At 41.3% G+C, this 17,861-nt stretch overlaps 1 protein-coding gene and 2 non-coding genes across 3 annotated transcripts; all 3 read left to right on the top strand.

The window, feature by feature from the left end:
- Positions 1 to 8,117: 8,117 nt before the first annotated feature.
- On the top strand, positions 8,118 to 17,852 carry rpl10 (ribosomal protein L10). Its single transcript, XM_061988087.2, has 6 exons — positions 8,118 to 8,266; positions 14,903 to 14,961; positions 16,844 to 16,951; positions 17,037 to 17,175; positions 17,242 to 17,404; positions 17,656 to 17,852. The coding sequence occupies exons 1-6, from the start codon at positions 8,244 to 8,246 to the stop codon at positions 17,809 to 17,811; spliced, it is 648 nt and encodes a 215-aa protein (XP_061844071.1). The 5' UTR covers positions 8,118 to 8,243; the 3' UTR covers positions 17,812 to 17,852.
- Positions 16,344 to 16,477, top strand: LOC133573501 (small nucleolar RNA SNORA70). Its single transcript, XR_009810977.1, has one exon. It is a non-coding gene; the product is annotated as a small nucleolar RNA SNORA70 (small nucleolar RNA).
- On the top strand, positions 17,466 to 17,598 carry LOC133573479 (small nucleolar RNA SNORA70). The gene has a single exon (XR_009810955.1). It is a non-coding gene; the product is annotated as a small nucleolar RNA SNORA70 (small nucleolar RNA).
- Positions 17,853 to 17,861: the final 9 nt, after the last annotated feature.

Genomic DNA, 17,861 nt, shown 5'->3' with positions numbered 1-17,861 from the left:
TCTGGCTGTTCCTCAGAGGCCACGCACCCTCACCAAGATCACGTTAACTCATCACACAGTCACAATTCTAGAGGCATTAATAGACTCTGGGGCAGATGAGAGTCTGATGGACTGGGGTTTAGCTAGGAGACTAGGACTCAAGTCAGAACCACTAGTCAAACCCATTAGGGCCAGGTCTCTGAATGGTAAGGAGCTTTTCACCATCACACACATCAGTGAACCTTTCCAAATGAACATTGACGGCCATCAGGAACAAATTTGTCCATATTTGATTATTTCTCCTTCTCATCCGTTGATCTTGGGGTATCCATGGCTGTACCAGCATAACCCTCGTGTGGATTGGAAGACAGGGAAGATCAGTGAATGGGGAAGGGAATGTACCCAAAACTGTAATTTTTCTACAGCCCAGAAAGAAAATGTCAAGGAAATTAATCTTTTCTCTGCTAATCCTGCCACAGACTCAGAATTTCCGGACCTGAATTCTGTCCCCCCCCCTGTTATCACCATCTACGACAAGTCTTCAGCAAGACCAAGGCCCTGTCACTTCCACCCCACCGTTCCTACGACTGTGCCATCGAGCTACTGCCCGGGGCCACAATTCCCAAGGGGCGTCTGTACTCCGTCTCTGGTCCAGAAAAAGCTGCGATGAACGAGTACATCTCGGCATCACTGGAAACTGGCTTGATTTGCCCGTCATCGCCAGCAGGGGCAGGGTTCTTCTTTGTGAAGAAGAAAGACGGGTCGTTAAGGCCCTGCATCGATTACAGTCCCCTGAATGACATTACCATCAAGAACCGTTACCCTCTTCCCCTCATGTCTACTGTCTTCGACCAACTCCAACAGGCTAAAATATTCACCAAGCTGGACCTACGCAACGCTTACCATCTGGTCCGAATAAGAGAGGGAGACGAGTGGAAGACCGGATTCAACACACCCAATGGTCATTATGAATACAGAGTCATGCCTTTTGGTCTCACCAATGCCCCGGCCGTGTTCCAAGCCATGATCAACGAAGTACTAAGAGACTTCCTGGACCATTTTGTCTATGTTTACCTTGATGACATATTGATTTATTCACCTGACAGTGACACTTACCAAGACCATGTAAATCAGGTTTTAAAGAGACTCTTAGACAATGATCTATGTGTTAAAGCTGAAAAAAGTGTTTTTCATGCCGACACTGTTTCATTCCTGGGCTTCATTGTAGCCCCTGGAAGAGTGCAGATGAATCCGGCTAAAGTTAGCGCTGTGGCCGATTAGCCGACACCTGACAGCCGCAAGAAAGTTCAGCAATTCTTGGGATTTGCTAACTTTTACAGGCGGTTTGTCAGAAACTTCAGCGCAATAGCTGCTCCTCTCCATGCTCTTACCTCCACCCAGGTGCGGTTCCACTGGTCTCCAGAGGCAGAGAGGGCTCAAGCATCGCTTCACCTCAGCGCCCATCCTCACCATTCCGGACCCGCAGCGCCAGTTCGTCGTGGAGGTGGACGCTTCTAATGAAGGAGTTGGAGCAGTGCTGTCTCAACGCTCTCAGCAGGACGGGAAGATGCATCCCTGTGCCTTTCTGTCGCGGCGGCTGTCCAAAGCTGAAAGAAACTATGATGTCGGCAATCGGGAGTTGCTGGCGGTGAAGCTCGCTTTGGAGGAATGGAGGCATTGGCTCGAGGGGGCCGAACACCCATTCATCGTCTGGACAGATCACAAGAACCTGGAATACATAAAGAAGGCTAAGAGACTCAACTCTCGCCAGGCCAGGTGGGCGCTTTTTTTTAATCGCTTTTCTTTCTCGCTCTCCTACAGGCCGGGGTCCCGCAACGTCAAGCCAGACGCCTTGTCACGATTATTCGACCCCGAGCTTGAGGCCAAGAAACCTGAGACCATCCTTCCACTGAACTGTGTGGTAGGAGCGGTAACTTGGCCAATAGAAACTGAGGTAAAGCAAGCTAACGGTGTGGCCCCGCCACCTAGGGGATGTCCTGTTAATCGATTGTTTGTCCCCACTGAGCTGCGTCCCCGGGTGATTCATTGGGCTCACACCTCGCTGCTTTCGTGTCATCCGGGAGTTAAAAGAACAATGTTTGTGATCTCCCGGCGGTTCTGGTGGCCAGCCATGGAGACGGAGGTCCGGGAGTACGTAGAGGCCTGTTCGGTCTGTGCCAGGAACAAGACGTCTTCCAGGTCTCGCATGGGACTTCTCCAGCCGCTCCCCATCCCCTCCAGACCGTGGTCAGACATCTCGATGGACTTCGTTACAGGCCTCCCGGTCTCACAAGGTAACACCACCGTCCTCACTGTGGTCGACAGATTCTCCAAAATGGTCAGATTCATCGCTATGCCTAAATTACCATCCGCCAAGGAGACGGCAGAGACTATGATGACTAATGTATTCCGAGTTCATGGATTTCCCAAAGACATTGTTTCAGACCGGGGACCTCAGTTTGCATCACGGTTCTGGGGGGAGTTCTGCCGACTCATTGGAGCCAAGGCCAGCCTGACATCAGGATATCATCCGCAAGCCAACGGCCAGACCGAACGACTTAACCAGCAGCTGGAAACCGGCCTCCGGTGCTTGGTCTGCCAGTACCCCTCCACATGGAGCAAACACCTGGTCTGGGTAGAGTATGCGCACAATTCGCTGCCTACATCAGCCACTGGCCTCTCTCCCTTTCATTGTGCCTTAGGGTACCAGCCCCCTCTCTTTCCAGAGAATGAGTCAGAAGTGTCGGTCCCCTCCGCCCATGCCATGGTCCGACGTCACCGCATTTGGGCAGCCGCCCGTCAAGTATTGATCAGACAGCGAGATCAGATGAAGAGAGCGGCAGACCGCAAGAGACGACCTGCACCTAAGTACCAACCCGGTCAGAGAGTCTGGCTTTCAGCCAAGGACCTACATCTCAAGGTCACATCAAAGAAACTGGCACCCCGCTTTGTAGGTCCATTCCCAATTACCAAGCTCGTCGGACCTGCAGCGGTTCGGCTTCGTCTGCCCCGATCCCTCCGCGCCTATCCCACCTTCCACGTCAGTCAGGTCAAACCAGTCAAAGAAAGCACCATGGTCCCCTCCACCACCCGAAGTAATTGAAGGTGGAGCAGTATACAAAGTTAAACGCTTGTTGGCAGTGCGCAACCGGGGCCGGGGCAGACAATTCCTGGTAGATTGGGAAGGATACGGACCTGAAGAGAGACAGTGGGTTCCTTCCCGCCACATTGTCGATCCCACTCTCATCAGGGACTTCTACAGAGACCACCCTGAACAGTCTGGGCCGTCGGGAGTCGGCCATAGAAGGGGGGGTACTGTCACATCGTGGTGAGGGAAGTCCTGTTTTGGGGTTGTCTGGCAAATTTCCTGTTTTATTTTGAAAATTCTAATCCTCCTCTCGTTTCAGGCCACTTGCCCTTCCTCCTGTGTCACTGGTCTGATGTCTCTCCTGATTGCCTGATTCTGTCCACCTGTGTCACCCTCCCTCATGTGTATATAGTCCTCGTCTTCCCCTGTCTTGTTGCCAGAGTATATCGTCTCGCTACGTACCTCCAGCCTTGATAAGTATTGTCTCGCTTTATTTATTGATTTCTTTGTTTCCTCTGAGAGAGTGATTTTCTTTTGCTAAAGTTTTTTCGGCCTAGTCTTTTTGTATCAATTTTCATAGTGCCTTGTTTTCTTTTTTTCCCCTCCTTCTGGAGCGCTTTTAGTTTGCAAGCTTCTCGACTTCTCTTCATGAGTGAAATTATCTTTTTGTAGATTATCATAGATTGTTGGTTTTTTGTTATTAGACTTGTATAGAAATTTTGCTATTGCCCTTTTCCTCCTTATGGAGTGATTTTCTGTTTATTGCCTTATGTCCTATGCTACACATCCTCTAGTTACTCAAGTATATCATAGATAGATTTTGTAGCCACTTTGTTTAATCACTCTGTCCAAGAGATAGCAAAGAAAACTAATTAAATAAAGTCTGAGTCAATTGTCTCTCTTCTGCATCTGAGTCCTCATTTTTGCCAAGACTTAACAATTTTACCATTGAATTGTGGTCATTTCATAACCAATATTCTACAACTCAAACATAACGTTGAGACATGCTCTTTGACGACGTTGAATTAATGTTGGTTTCTGACGTTTATTTGACCATTGAATTTTGGTCATTTTATGACCAATATTCTACAACAAAAATACAACATTGAAACAGCATGCTTTTTGACTACGTTTATTCAATGTTAGTTTCTGTCGTTTATTTTAACATTCAATTTTGGTCATTTCCCAACCAATATTCTACAACTCAAACATAACGTTGAAATAACATGCTCTTTGACAATGTTTAACCAATGATTGTTTCTGTCGTTTATTTTACCATTGAATGTTTGTCATTTCATAACCAGTATTCTACAACTCAAGCATAACATTGAAACAACATGCTTTTTGACAACGTTGAATCAATGTTGGTTTCTGCCGTTTATTTGACCATTGAATTTTGGTAATTTTATGACCAATATTCTACAACAAAAATACAACGTTGAAACAACATGCTTTTTGACGACGTTTAATCATTGTTGGTTTCTGACGTTTATTTTACCATTGAATTTTGGTCATTTTTCCAACCATTATTCTACAACACAAATACACGTTGAAACAACATGCTTTTTGACTGTGTTTATTCAATGTTGGTTTCTGTCGTTAATTTAACATTGAATTTTGGTCAATTCATAACCGATATTCTACAACACAAATACAAGGTTGGAACAACATGTTTTTTGAAGATGTTTATTCAATGTCAGGTTGTGACGTTGATTTGTCATTTCCCAACCAACAACATTGATTCAATGTTAGACACCAACGTTGTCTCAATTTACAAATACAACTATTTTGCAAGATTGTTTCAAAGTGAGTTTTAAAGGACATGTACAGTATGCATAATCAATGTTGTAACAACGTCTTGTGCCTGCTGGAAATTATTATTAATTTCATAAAAATCTGGACTGAACATAACAGATTTCCCTAATAGAGTTAAAGAAGTACACATTAAAATCCTTCACAGTTTTTCATTCAGTATGTTTCTCCAGAATGCTCCTTTTGTCATGTTGAAAAAGAGTCATGTGTTTTTTGAATATCCCATCTTCCAGTTATTTTGATCTTAACTTTTTTGTTGTTGTTCTGTTTAGTATTTAAAATACACGTTTTGATTTCAAAGACGAAATGGTTCTGTTTTTTCTTGGTACATTTCATCAATACCTGAACAAAGAAACTGTTTTGTCTTCTGGGAAAATTCCATAGTCATAAATCCAGAGGTATTTTACGCCAACCAAATATTTTGTTTTATTCTGAATTCTGCAAAACAATGAATAACTCACTAATAATGACAAAGGAAAACAAAAAGTCATGGTAACTTCCCATGTTTCAAAAGAAATTATAAAAACGATTACTATCAAAGAAAAATTTAATGTGTAAATGTCTCCTTTTATTTGCTTTTTATTTTATTTTTCAAACATTATCCCTCGCACATGTTTCTTGTTTCTTTTCTTTGTTTTTTCTTCTTCTTTCCTTATGTTTGTGTGTTACATTTTCTTGTTGTTGTATAAAATATAAATGTTTTCATTGTTGAATGCCTGATAATTGAAATGAAGTTTGAAAAACCAAAAAAGCATGCGGGGGCCAGGTCTCTGGAACACAAAAATTGAAATATTAAAAATAAGTCATATATTTTTTTTTTTATACTTCTAACACTATACTTCATATAATTAATATTTATAGATCAACCACAGATACATTTTTTGCCATAAAAAAAAATGTTTCATGCCCTTTTATTCAAAGAAAATCCTGTTTTATGGCAAAAATACAAACTATGTAATATTTTCCCCCCCAAAAAATTTCAAAAATGGAGTACTTGATGTAAATATTTGGGGCCTCAAATAGGCAGTGTTGGGTTAGTTACTGAAAACCAGTAACTAGTTACAGTTACTAGTTACTCTATTTCAAAAGTAACTCAGTTACTAACTCAGTTACTTACACCAAAAAAGTAATGCGTTGCTGTGAAAAGTAACTATTTAGTTACTTATATATATATATTTTTATTTTTATTTTTATTTTTTATTTTATTTTATTTTTTTTAAGGCCCCCTTTAATGCCCTTTTAGCATTTCAGTACTGTTATTGCACTGGAGAATAATACAATCTGTTGATCAACTTGACATGCATTTGCATCACTGAAATCTGCTAAGCAATGTGGTCTATATACAACACACAAAGACAAAGATATGTTTCAAAGGGCCAATTTGCTTCAGGCCAGAACAAATTGACAAAACTATTTTTAAATAGCTGCAACATAAACACATAAGTAACAAACAGCATAATAACAACATAGCTGTAAACCAAGGAAGGCACACACTACATACACAAAGCCGAACCAGGCGTTTTTTTCTCTCAAGAAATTCTGAAATAAAATCATGTCTGAAGCCCAGAACACTCTACACATTACCCCAGTTTTAGTTTAGAGATAAGGAAAGATTGACCTGGCCCACTAGGATCCATCTTTGTGTTTGTGAACTTTATAGTCTATACATTTAGAGTGATGTGATAATCAAACACTCTAGAAGTCTAGAATGAAAGAGTATATAAGAGATTTGACAGAGTGTGTGTACCTTCAGTGCTGAATGATGAGCAGAGGCAGATGCCTCGTTAAAATCCAGCCGCTGTTGCTTAGGAGGTGAAGTGTGTCTCTCTTTACGAGCTTTGTCGAAGCATGTTGCTTTTGTAGCTGTTTCAGCAGATTTGAATTGCTAGGATAGGATCTTTGATCCAAGACACAACTTACATTTAAATAAAATGTTCTCTTCTTTGTGGTCGACAAAAGAAAAGTAGTGAGAATATCTCCATGTTAAGAAACTAGACTTCTGGCTCCGCCATGATGTAAACACAGACACGCCCCCTCCCACATACACACATATACAGCGCGCGCCTCTTTTCCGGTCGCCTCTTCTGCAGCGCTCCAATAAAACACTCAGATCTTCTCAGTTTCTAGCCGATACTACATACAAAATAACGTAAAATAACGCAGTAACGCATCATGTAGTAACGGTAACTGAGTTACTGAATATAAAAAATAACGTGTTAGATTACTATTTACCGCCGAAAGTAACGGCATTACAGTAACGCGTTACTTTGTAACACAGCAAATAGGTTTTGATTGATTGATTGAAACTTTTATTAGTAGATTGCACAGTGAAGTACATATTCCGTACAATTGACCACTAAATGGTAACACCCGAATACGTTTTTCAACTTGTTTAAATTGATTCATGATACAGATATATACTATCATCATAATACAGTCATCACACAAGATAATAATCATCAGAGTATATACATTGAATTATTTTCATTATTTACAATCCGGGGTGTGGGATATGGAGGGGGGGGGGGGGGGGGGGGGATAGGTTTGGTTGGTATCAACATTTCAGTCATCAACAATTGCATCATCAGAGAAATGGACATTGGAACAGTGTAGGACTATCTTGGTAGGATATGTACAGCAAGTAGTGGACACAGAGAGAGAGAGATCAGAAAGTATAAGAAAAAGTGTACACATTTGTTTATATATATTTGATTATTTACAATCCGAAGAGGTATGATGTGGAAGGGAGGGTGTTAGTTTAGGGTTGAAGTTGTCTGGAGGTGTTCTTTTAGTGCAGTTTTGAAGGAGGATAGAGATGCCCTTTCTTTTACACCTGTTGGGAGTGCATTCCACATTGATGTGGCAGGTAAATAATTCAGAATAACATTGCTAGTGTTTTTTTGTTTTTTTTAACAATTACATTTAAAAAAAATAGACTAAAGGTCTCGGGGATCCATAACCATATACTGTATTGTATTCATAATAGTAGTTCTCATGAATAAATATGGCGGACATCGTCGAGTCCCCACGAACTACATCTCCCAGACTTCCGGCGCAACAAAGTATACAGTCGCATACATTTTATAATATATATATTTTAAAACCGTTTCCATACTTGTTGTATAAACGCGGGTGATGTTATTTAAGAAAATAAGGTATTTGTCAAAAAGAAGGAAAAAATTACGTCCATATGACGAAGCGGAAGTGCACGCGATTTCCTTTCCTCCATTCGGTGAGTGCGTGGCTGCAACGCCATCTCTTTGGCTCTACATACATTTGTGCTATTTGATGTTATTTTTCACAACACGGAAACTAACGGTTGTCGTATAACCCGTGTTCGTTTGTTTATTTACAGATTGCAACCATGGGCCGCCGACCAGCGAGATGGTAAGTGACATTTGTAATCGTGTCACAGACAGGCCAAGGCGGCCTAAAATGGCAGCAATCGCCACCCTGAACATGTGGGCTGTGCTAACATGCTAGGATTTTGGCACATGTGTTAACATTGTTCCCTCTAATCCTGACCATGTTTTAATTTGGTCTATTTTATGTTGTCACTAGTGTTTAGGTCATGCTGCTTTTTCACAACATATAGAGCTATTGCGTAACATAGTGTGCTAGTTGATAGCGAACACAAAGCTACGGCTAACTTAGCCTACCGGTGTTAGCATGCGCTGTTCTTAAAGTTGTGTAAGTGTATTGAAATAATTGTATTAAGTTCAAACATACCCTCCCCTTATCATGTGCACAATTACGTTGGTCTTTTTACGCTTTGAGACTGTCATGCTTTGACGAAAGATGTAGAACCTTGCGAATTCATCACCAGCTCGTTGTAGAGAATTATACACGTAGCTATATATGTAACATTATGTAAATTAATTTGTTTTTAAAGCCAGTATAATCAGACAGTTCTTGTGAAGACTACTCAAGTGATATACATGTAGTCATCTGATAGATATTAAAGTTAAGGACTTATATACGGTGAAAATGCACTATTTTTGGGCAACTTTTATTTTAGTTTTTTTAGCCTTTATTTAGCTAGGTAAAAATCCCATTGAGATCAAAGATCTCTTTTCCAAAGGAGACCTGGCCAAGAGGGCAGCACCAAGGTTACATTAAAAACAGTAAACAACACGTAAAACATCACATTTACAATTTTAAACTTGCTCACATAGCACATGTGCATACAGACAATGTAGACTGCAGTCCTTTCACAGAAGCTTTAAACTCATTCAATGTAACAAGGGTTTGAAGTAGGGATGTCCCGATCAAGGCATGGGAAAATGCCGATCCAGATCCAGTTTTAAAAAAAAAAACTCCGGTCCGTGTTTTCCAACGCACCGACATTCCACTTTTCTGCTGCTCTGTAATTTCCGTTCCGCATTTTCCAGCACACCTTCAACACATCCACAATTCTCACGCAGTTGCTTTTAGCTGCTGGCATACACTCTTTCCTGTGTCTCCCTCTCACAGACAGACAAGCGCACCTTCTTACACACGTCACATACTGTCACGTCATACATCACATACGTATACGTCCTCTCCCAGCAGAGAGGTAGCAGCATGGCTAACGTTAGCTGTGATGCTAGCGCAGCCGTGCGAGCAACGCTCCCTCTAAGGTGCTCGCATATCAAACTCTTTTGGCTGTCTTTTTGACACTTACATCCGGCGCCCCCCTCTACACCCTGGATTATAAATAATGTAAATAATTCAATGTGATTATCTTGTGTGATGACTGTATTATGATGATAGTATATATCTGTATCATGAATCAATTTAAGTGGACCCCGACTTAAACAATTTGAAAAACTTATTGGGGTGTTACCATTTAGTGGTCAATTGTACGGAATATGTACTTCACTGTGCAACCTACTAATAAAAGTCTCAATCAATCAATCAAAACACATAGAATCATCATACTGCTGTGATTATATGCATCAAGTGTTCATTCAAGGCTAAGGCAAAATATCCAGATATATATTGTATCGCAATATGGCCTTAAAATATCGCAATATTAAAAAAAGGCCATATCGCCCAGCCCTAGTTCAATGATGCCATTTCTGTTTGTCATGTATAATTTTGTCTATTTTGTGTTTATCTTTGAATAAACAGGTCAGTTTCTTGTTACCAACCATTGTGTATTATTCAAACTCCCCTAATTCAGCTGGCTAGTTGTTATCAAGAGTACTAAAACCCTTTTCCAACATGATTCTGACAACTAAGTAGGCTAAATAACTTTAAACTTCAATACATGCTCGGATAGGCCAGTATCGGTATCGGATCGGAAATGCAAAAACATTATCGGATCGGAAGTGCAAAAACCTGGATTGGGACATCCCTAGTTTGAAGTTTAATATTTGATTGTAGGTTATTCCAAGCCTTCGGTGCAGAAAACCGAAATGCTTTCTTGCCCAGTTTTCAGTTCTTTCTTCGGGGACGACAAATTGCAGAACGAATATTGTGACTTCCTTGTTTCTTTGTCAAAAGTCAAGACAGTTAAGATGGAGTGATACCCAGAATGGTTTTGTAGATGAAAACATACCAATGATTGAGGCGTCGAGCACATAAAGATGTCCAGTTAACCATTGAGTATAATACACAATGGTGAGTAAGGGGAGCGCAGTTGGTGATGAATCTCAGTGCCCCGTGGTACACACTATCCAGCTTAACTCTGTTAATACAAAGTCAATGGGGCTCAATATTTTAGCTGACCTTTTTGTTACAAATGTCATAACTTTCCTAATAGTTACCCAATTTTAAGAAGGTTGGTATAATTGGAAAGATTGCTTAAAACTAGGGGTGTAACGGTACACAAAAATTCCGGTTCGGTACGTACCTCGGTTTAGAGGTCACGGTTTGGTTCATTTTCGGTACAGTAAGAAAACATCAATATACATTTTTTGTATTTATTTACCAAATTTGTAAACAATGGCATAATGGACCCTGTGTGTATATGTATACACACAGGGTCCATTGCCAGGGTTAATGTGGTCAACATATATAAAATAAAAACTAAATAAAATAAGGCTCAGAATGGTTTCTTAACAAAACCTTTTTCCATATAAAGTGACTTTTTGATTGATTGAGACTTTTATTAGTAGATTGCACAGTACAGTACATATTTCGTACAATTGACCACTAAATGGTAACACCCGAATAAGTTTTTCGACTTGATTAAGTCGGGTCCACGTTAATCAACATTAAACTGCCTCAAGTTGTTGCTCAGATGAAATAAAATTACAAAACATTTCTTCTACATATAAAAAGTGCAACATTAAACAGTTTCAAGTCAACTCAGCCTCAGATTAACCCCCCCCCCCCCCCCCTTATTGGGCTTATTGTTCTTCCACCATAGAAGTGGGTCAAAATCTAGTTTCTAATGCAATATGGTCTTAAATCTGCTGCTATAAAAACATTTGTTATTGCTTTAGGAATGCTTGAATGCGGTGGTTACGCTTCAAATGGGTTAGCATGTTTGACGTGTTGTCAGAAGCAGCTGCTGAACAATGTCGGCAAACTCCCGTCCTCCATTGTTGTATTGCACAGCCAAAGTTTTTCCCAAACGGGAGATCTTAAGAAGGCAGGAGGGTCTTCCAGCTCTGGCTTTTACATGTTGTCGTAGCCCGGTCGCTGCTAGCATGCTGTGTGTTGTGCCTCGGTGTGCATTGTTTACACAGCGTGCGGTATGCTACTTAATGTCTGTGTGGAAACTCATTCGGTACACCTCCGAACCGAAATCCCCGTACCAAAACGGTTCAATACAAATACACGTACCGTTACACCCCTACTTAAAACAAAACAGAAAAAGTTTCACACTCATCCATCCATCCATTTTTTACCGCTTGTCCCTTTCGGGGGGTCGCTGGAGCCAGTAAGTTTGTGAAATTAGCGCTGGAAGTGGGGAAATTTGAGTAAACATGGCTGATCAGATGTGACTTGTGAGTCACAAAGCAAATGACCAGGCACTCGGTGTTCTAAAAAAACAAGCATATTTTTGTGTCGTCCTTACCAGTTTGAGGTCTTAATTGGCTGTCAAAGTATACCAGCTTGTCGGAATACCTACTCAGACGTTTCATGTCCAGGTGAGATGCTTGATTTATGATCTAGAATAAACTTACAGGGAGCAAGGAAGCGAGAAAGCAGCAGACCACTCTATGTAAAGGGATACACGGAAGGGATCACTGTTTTTTTGTCCGAGGCTATAAATAGGTTGCGTTAGCGTTTGTAACAACATCACTAATACTTGATTAATATTCAGTCATGAAATGTAATCGGAGTATTGTGGGCAGAGCCGTAACTAGGATTTGACAAATACCGAGGTAAAAAATTGGTTTTGAAGGCTGGAATCATGGGGACACCAGCATTATATAAATCTTAGCATGAGCAACACAATGAATGTCCAGAAAAACAAAAGCTTACATTGAGATAGAACTATCAGTGTTTCCCACACATTCATTTATTTGTGGCGGCCCGCCACGAAAGAATTACGTCCGCCACAAATGGATTTTTCGGCTTTTGACTCGCTCGACCGCTCATAAAAGCAATGGGACTCTGTCTGTGAATGTACCTTGTAGTTACAACTCCGGTGCAGTAGGTGGCAGTAGCCAATAGCACTTAATTCACCTGGTGGGCCAGAAGAAGAAGACGGCGGAGTAAAAGAACGGACCGACCGGATCAAAATACGAGGGTAATATAGGTTGTAGGTAGATAAATTATAGCTGCATCGCTCGCGGCTCGTCATATATTTAACGTTAATCCGCGATTTCACCGAGCGTTTCACTCACGGTGAGCAGCCTGACGCTGCTTCATTAACACCGCCGCTGTTGTCACATCAGGTGTTACCATACCGACGAGCTAACGTGTCCAGGTTATAACCCTGTTGTCAATAAACACACGTGGAGATGGTGCTTCAGATACTGCATTAATAATGAAGCTAAATTGTCCACTGTCCACTGCAGCATGTGAATGCAATGAAAAGAATAAAATCTGAGCCAACCAGCTGTTAAAATGTTGTCCAGGTTAATGTTTTGGCCATTAAAGGCCCTTCATTTCAAGATTTCAACTGTGATCGGGCTTTAAACAGGTGGCTGACCTGTTCAGATGAGTGTAACTCAGGGGTGCTCACACTTTTTCTGCAGGCGAGCTACTTTTCAATTGATCAAGTCGTGGGGATCTACCTCATTCATATATATAATTTATATTTACTTATTTATGAAATATATGTTTTTGTTAACAAGTTAAAGGTGTTTAATGATAATGCAAGCATGTTTAACACATATTGTTAATATTGTTAATAAATTAAAGGTGTTTAATGATAATACAAGTATGTTTAATACATATAGTTAATATTGTTAACAAGTTAAAGGTGTTTAAAGATAATACAAGCATGTTTAACACATATAGTTAATATTGTTAACAAGTTAAAGGTGTTTAAAAATAATACAAGCATGTTTAACACATATAGATTCCTTTCTTTCATGAAGACAAGAATATAAGTTGGTGTATTACCTGATTGTGATGACTTGCATTGATAGGAATCAGACAGTGGTGCTGATAACGTCCGCATTTTCGAATGGAGGAGAAAAAAACTCCTCCTTTCTGTCCAATACCACATGAAAGTGGTTGGTTTTTGGCATCTTATTTGTCCAGCTTCTGTACTCCTTTGTATACACTTTACAAGAAATACATTGTCGGCAAACTCCGTAGCTTGCTAGCTTGTGCACGCCAGCTTTCTGAGACTCTTATTTTGTTAGCGCAACTGTGCAGTCGGTCTTTGGAGATTTGACGACAGGTACGGCGCCAGAGTCTGTTGAGATAAAGTGTTTCTCGCCTTCCTGTCGGTAATTTTAATGAGCTAAATATGTACATAAAGTGTTGTACTTATATTCCAACTCCGCGTTCTTCTTGGTCATCGCCGCTGCCGTCGTCACCCCCCGCCCCCTGATCACACCACCACAAATAGATGCCTGTCCTGTGGGAAACACTGACTATCATGTGTTATTTTACCTAACATCTTTGACAATCATCATGGTTTTGTAACAGTCCACTTTTCTATTAATATGCTGAAGTTTAGCATATACATTTTTTTTTTTACATATTTTAAAACACATTACAAACCCTACTATATTTTTCAACTATGAGCGGGGATCAAAGCCACAACCTTCGTTTGGCAACTGGGTATTAACGGGCACCACGAGAGCTACCGGAAGTCTCGGTGGGCAATTTGTTACCATATTCTTATCAGTGACAAAACACAATGTGGCAAGGAGTACGCTGGAGGTAAAATTGTATGAGGTGCTTTGTCATCCAATAGTTAACATTTTAATGTGCTGCTTTGCGCAAAGCCCAAAAACTGGAGCTTCGGTTTATTCGTGCTTTTAACTATCTGCACACGCTGGAAACAAGTAGCGAGGGCAGAATAATGAATTTATTGACAGTCGATGTGTTTACTTTGCAATTGATATAAACACAGTCTCAAAGAAATATAACCGGTGAGACACTTTCTAACGAAACATCCACATTTTGATGTCCGGCCCCTGAGCCCTTGGGGTCTTGAATCTGCGGCCCTCTTCATTATGGAGTTGAATGCTGTAGATGTTTTGCAGGGGTGTTTTGTCGAGTGTCAACTTGACAAGTTTTGTCACAGCTTTGTGGTGCAAATATTTGTTGTAATCCGAAAATGTGGGTATTCTGGATAAACTAAACTATGCGTTCTACATCACAAGTGTTGGTGAAAACGCCATCGCAGTGGAACTCTGAAAATAGCGTTCCGGTCACTGCTCAGATTGCGTGATTAAGCGGGAAATGTGCTGAGTGGCTTCTGCGGCGATCCAGCCAGCGACGAATACACAAACTTACTGCAGTATGAAATGTACATCGACATGACGGAAATGCTAATTGTATGTTTTACATAAGTTTAGTTGACAATAGTAACAAAGTGCCAGTTTTTTGTTTTGACCCTGAAAATTAGCACAATGCAATTTTATTTCAAAGTGCAATAACACAAAATTGTCTTCTCCACAGCTACCGATACTGCAAGAATAAACCCTACCCGAAGTCCCGCTTCTGTAGGGGTGTGCCTGGTGAGTGAATTACGCTCTGCTTTTATTGTAAGTAGTGTCTGAGTGATATTTATCATTTTAGGCCATGTCCACACCAACACAGATATTTTACAAATATTTTAGCATGCCTCTTGTCCATCATTTCCACCCTGTAAGTGCAACGGCAAATATACTGAAATTACTTAATTTATATCTTAATGTTAATATACCGTATTTTCCGCACCATAAGGCGCCCTGGGTTATAAGCCGCGCCTTCAATGAACGGCATATTTCAAAACTTTGTCCACCTATAAGCCGCCCCGTGTTGTAAGCCGCATCTAACTGCGTTAAAGGAATGTCAAAAAAACAGTCAAATAGGTCAGTCAAACTTTAATAATATATTAAAACCAGCGTGATGTGGGCGCGCACGGAGTCGTATATCAACATGGACGAAGCTGCGTGAAAAAAGCCACCCGGCCTCTTCGCTTAAACTTACCTTAACCACTCGCTCATCTTTTCTTCATCCATCCCTTCGAGTTAGCTTTTATGATGACGCCGGCTGGAAATGTCTCTTTTGGCAAGGTCTTCCTTTTGAATATCACCATGGGTGGAAGTTTCTGGCCATTAGCATGGCAAGCTAGAACCACAGTGAAGGATGACTTCTCATTCCCTGTGGTGCGAATATTCACCGTACGTGCTCCCGTTGTATCCACAGTGCGGTTCACAGGAATATCAGTTGCTGTGAAATAGTAATCCGTGTGCGGATGGAGAGATTGCGTCTTTTCATGAACCGGATCCCTGTCGTTTAGTAGGAGCCATTTTGTGGTCTTTACAGATGTAAACACACAAAGGAAATGAAACGTACGTAATATCCGCGCGCTTTTTCTTCTTCTACGCGGGCGGGTGGTTGCTTACAGTAGAAGAAGCGCTTTCTGTTCTATGGGGGCGGGTGCTTACCTTGGCGGTTGCTTGCGTAGAAGAAGAAGCGTTTCCTGTTCTACCGGGAAAAAAGATGGCGGCTGTTTACCGTAGTTACGAGACCGAAACTTTATGAAAATGAATCTTAATATTTATCCATATATAAAGCGCACCGGGTTATAAGGCGCACTGTCAGCTTTTGAGAAAATTTGTGGTTTTTAGGTGCGCCTTATAGTGCGGAAAATACGGTACTCCTTCTTTTGCTCTACATTTACAAAAAGAGACATTGTTTTTTTTCTTGCCGTGACTTTCCATGTTTACTAAAGTGCTTACTCTGGAGATGTAGTGGACGCTTCTGATTGGCTTAAATTGTCCTTAAGTGCCCTATGTATGCATTTGTATGGAGGTATAGATATTATATTAGAAGATAGTATTTGATTATGGAGATGTTTTAACACCTTATGAAAGTATTAGTGTGGACATGACCTAAAACTAACTGGGCACCCTTGCAGCCTATTAAGCCGACTAGTCTTGCTGCCGTGCATTTCTGGCGTGCAAAGGCTGCAGACATGAACTCTTTGGTTGTGTATGACCTCAGCTGGGAGGTGCTGAGTTCTTTTAAGGGACCACTGAGACATATTTGTGTTTACCATTTAACATGACACTTTGACCCTAATGTAATCAATTCATTGCCCCGTTTTATAAGGCGCAGGTTTCAAAGCGTAGGAAAGAAGTAGCTGCTTATAGTTGGGAATTTACGATATTTATTGCTGACTTGACACTTTTGAGCTGGTCCTTTTTGGATCCTAACAGTGTTTATAGACAATCCTAATTAAGGTTAATGAGCTAAATACAAATTTCATCTGACTGCATAATTTAAAGGCCTTTAAAAACTTTTGATCGTACACTGGCTTCTAAGCTGTCATATCCCCTTATGGTGTTGGTACAAGCGGCTACATGTTTAAAAAAAATGTTCCCACGCACTGAAACAAAATATTTTTTTTAGATCCCAAAATCAGAATCTTTGATTTGGGCAGGAAGAAGGCCAAGGTCGATGAGTTCCCCATGTGCGGACACATGGTCTCTGATGAATACGAGCAGCTGTCCTCAGAAGGTGAGACAAAATTATTGCTTTTATCGCCAGCCTCTACATCAAAATCATATTGTGGCAAATAACCCATTTTCTGCTGTTTGTGTAGCTCTGGAGGCAGCCCGTATCTGCGCCAACAAGTACATGGTGAAGACCTGCGGAAAAGATGGCTTCCACATCCGCATGCGTCTGCATCCCTTCCACGTCATCCGCATCAACAAAATGTTGTCCTGTGCCGGAGCTGACAGGTGAGCGTACTTTGTCCTACTTAACCTTCAATCGACACCGAAGCTGAATGCTCTCCTGACTCCTAGGCTCCAGACTGGAATGCGCGGTGCGTTTGGTAAGCCTCAGGGCACCGTGGCACGTGTGAACATTGGTCAGGTGATCATGTCCGTGCGTACCAAGCCCCAAAACAAGGAGCATGTGGTTGAGGCCCTGCGCAGAGCCAAGTTCAAGTTCCCTGGACGCCAGAAGGTATTTACCTATTATTTTCTTTCACGTGCTCTCAACTCTACAAAACTGTTGTCAAAGAACTTTGCAGCCTATTAAGCCGACTGGTTTTGCTGCAGTGCATTTCTGGCGTGCAAAGGCTGCAGACATGAACTCTTTGGTTGTGTATGACCTCAGCTGTGAGGTGCTGAGTTCTTCAAGGGACCACTGAGACATTTAATTACTTTAATACTTCTTTTGCAACCATAACGGTCACATCTCCATTTCCCTTTCAGATCCATATCTCCAAGAAGTACGGCTTCACCAAGTTCAACGCCACTGACTTTGACGAAATGATGGCCGAGAAGCGTGTCATTCCCGATGGTTGTGGAGTGAAGTACATCCCCAATAAAGGCCCTCTGTCTCGCTGGAAGGCCCTGCATGCCATCTAGGGCGTCTGCAGCCGAACCAACAATAAAAGTGGCTTTCATTACTGCGGTCT

The sequence above is a fragment of the Nerophis lumbriciformis genome, linkage group LG01, assembly GCF_033978685.3.
Source record: "Nerophis lumbriciformis linkage group LG01, RoL_Nlum_v2.1, whole genome shotgun sequence".
NCBI classification, from domain to species: Eukaryota; Metazoa; Chordata; class Actinopteri; order Syngnathiformes; family Syngnathidae; genus Nerophis; species Nerophis lumbriciformis.
The sequence above is the reverse complement of the archived record's forward strand: the minus strand, read 5'-3'. Positions and strand labels throughout refer to the sequence as shown.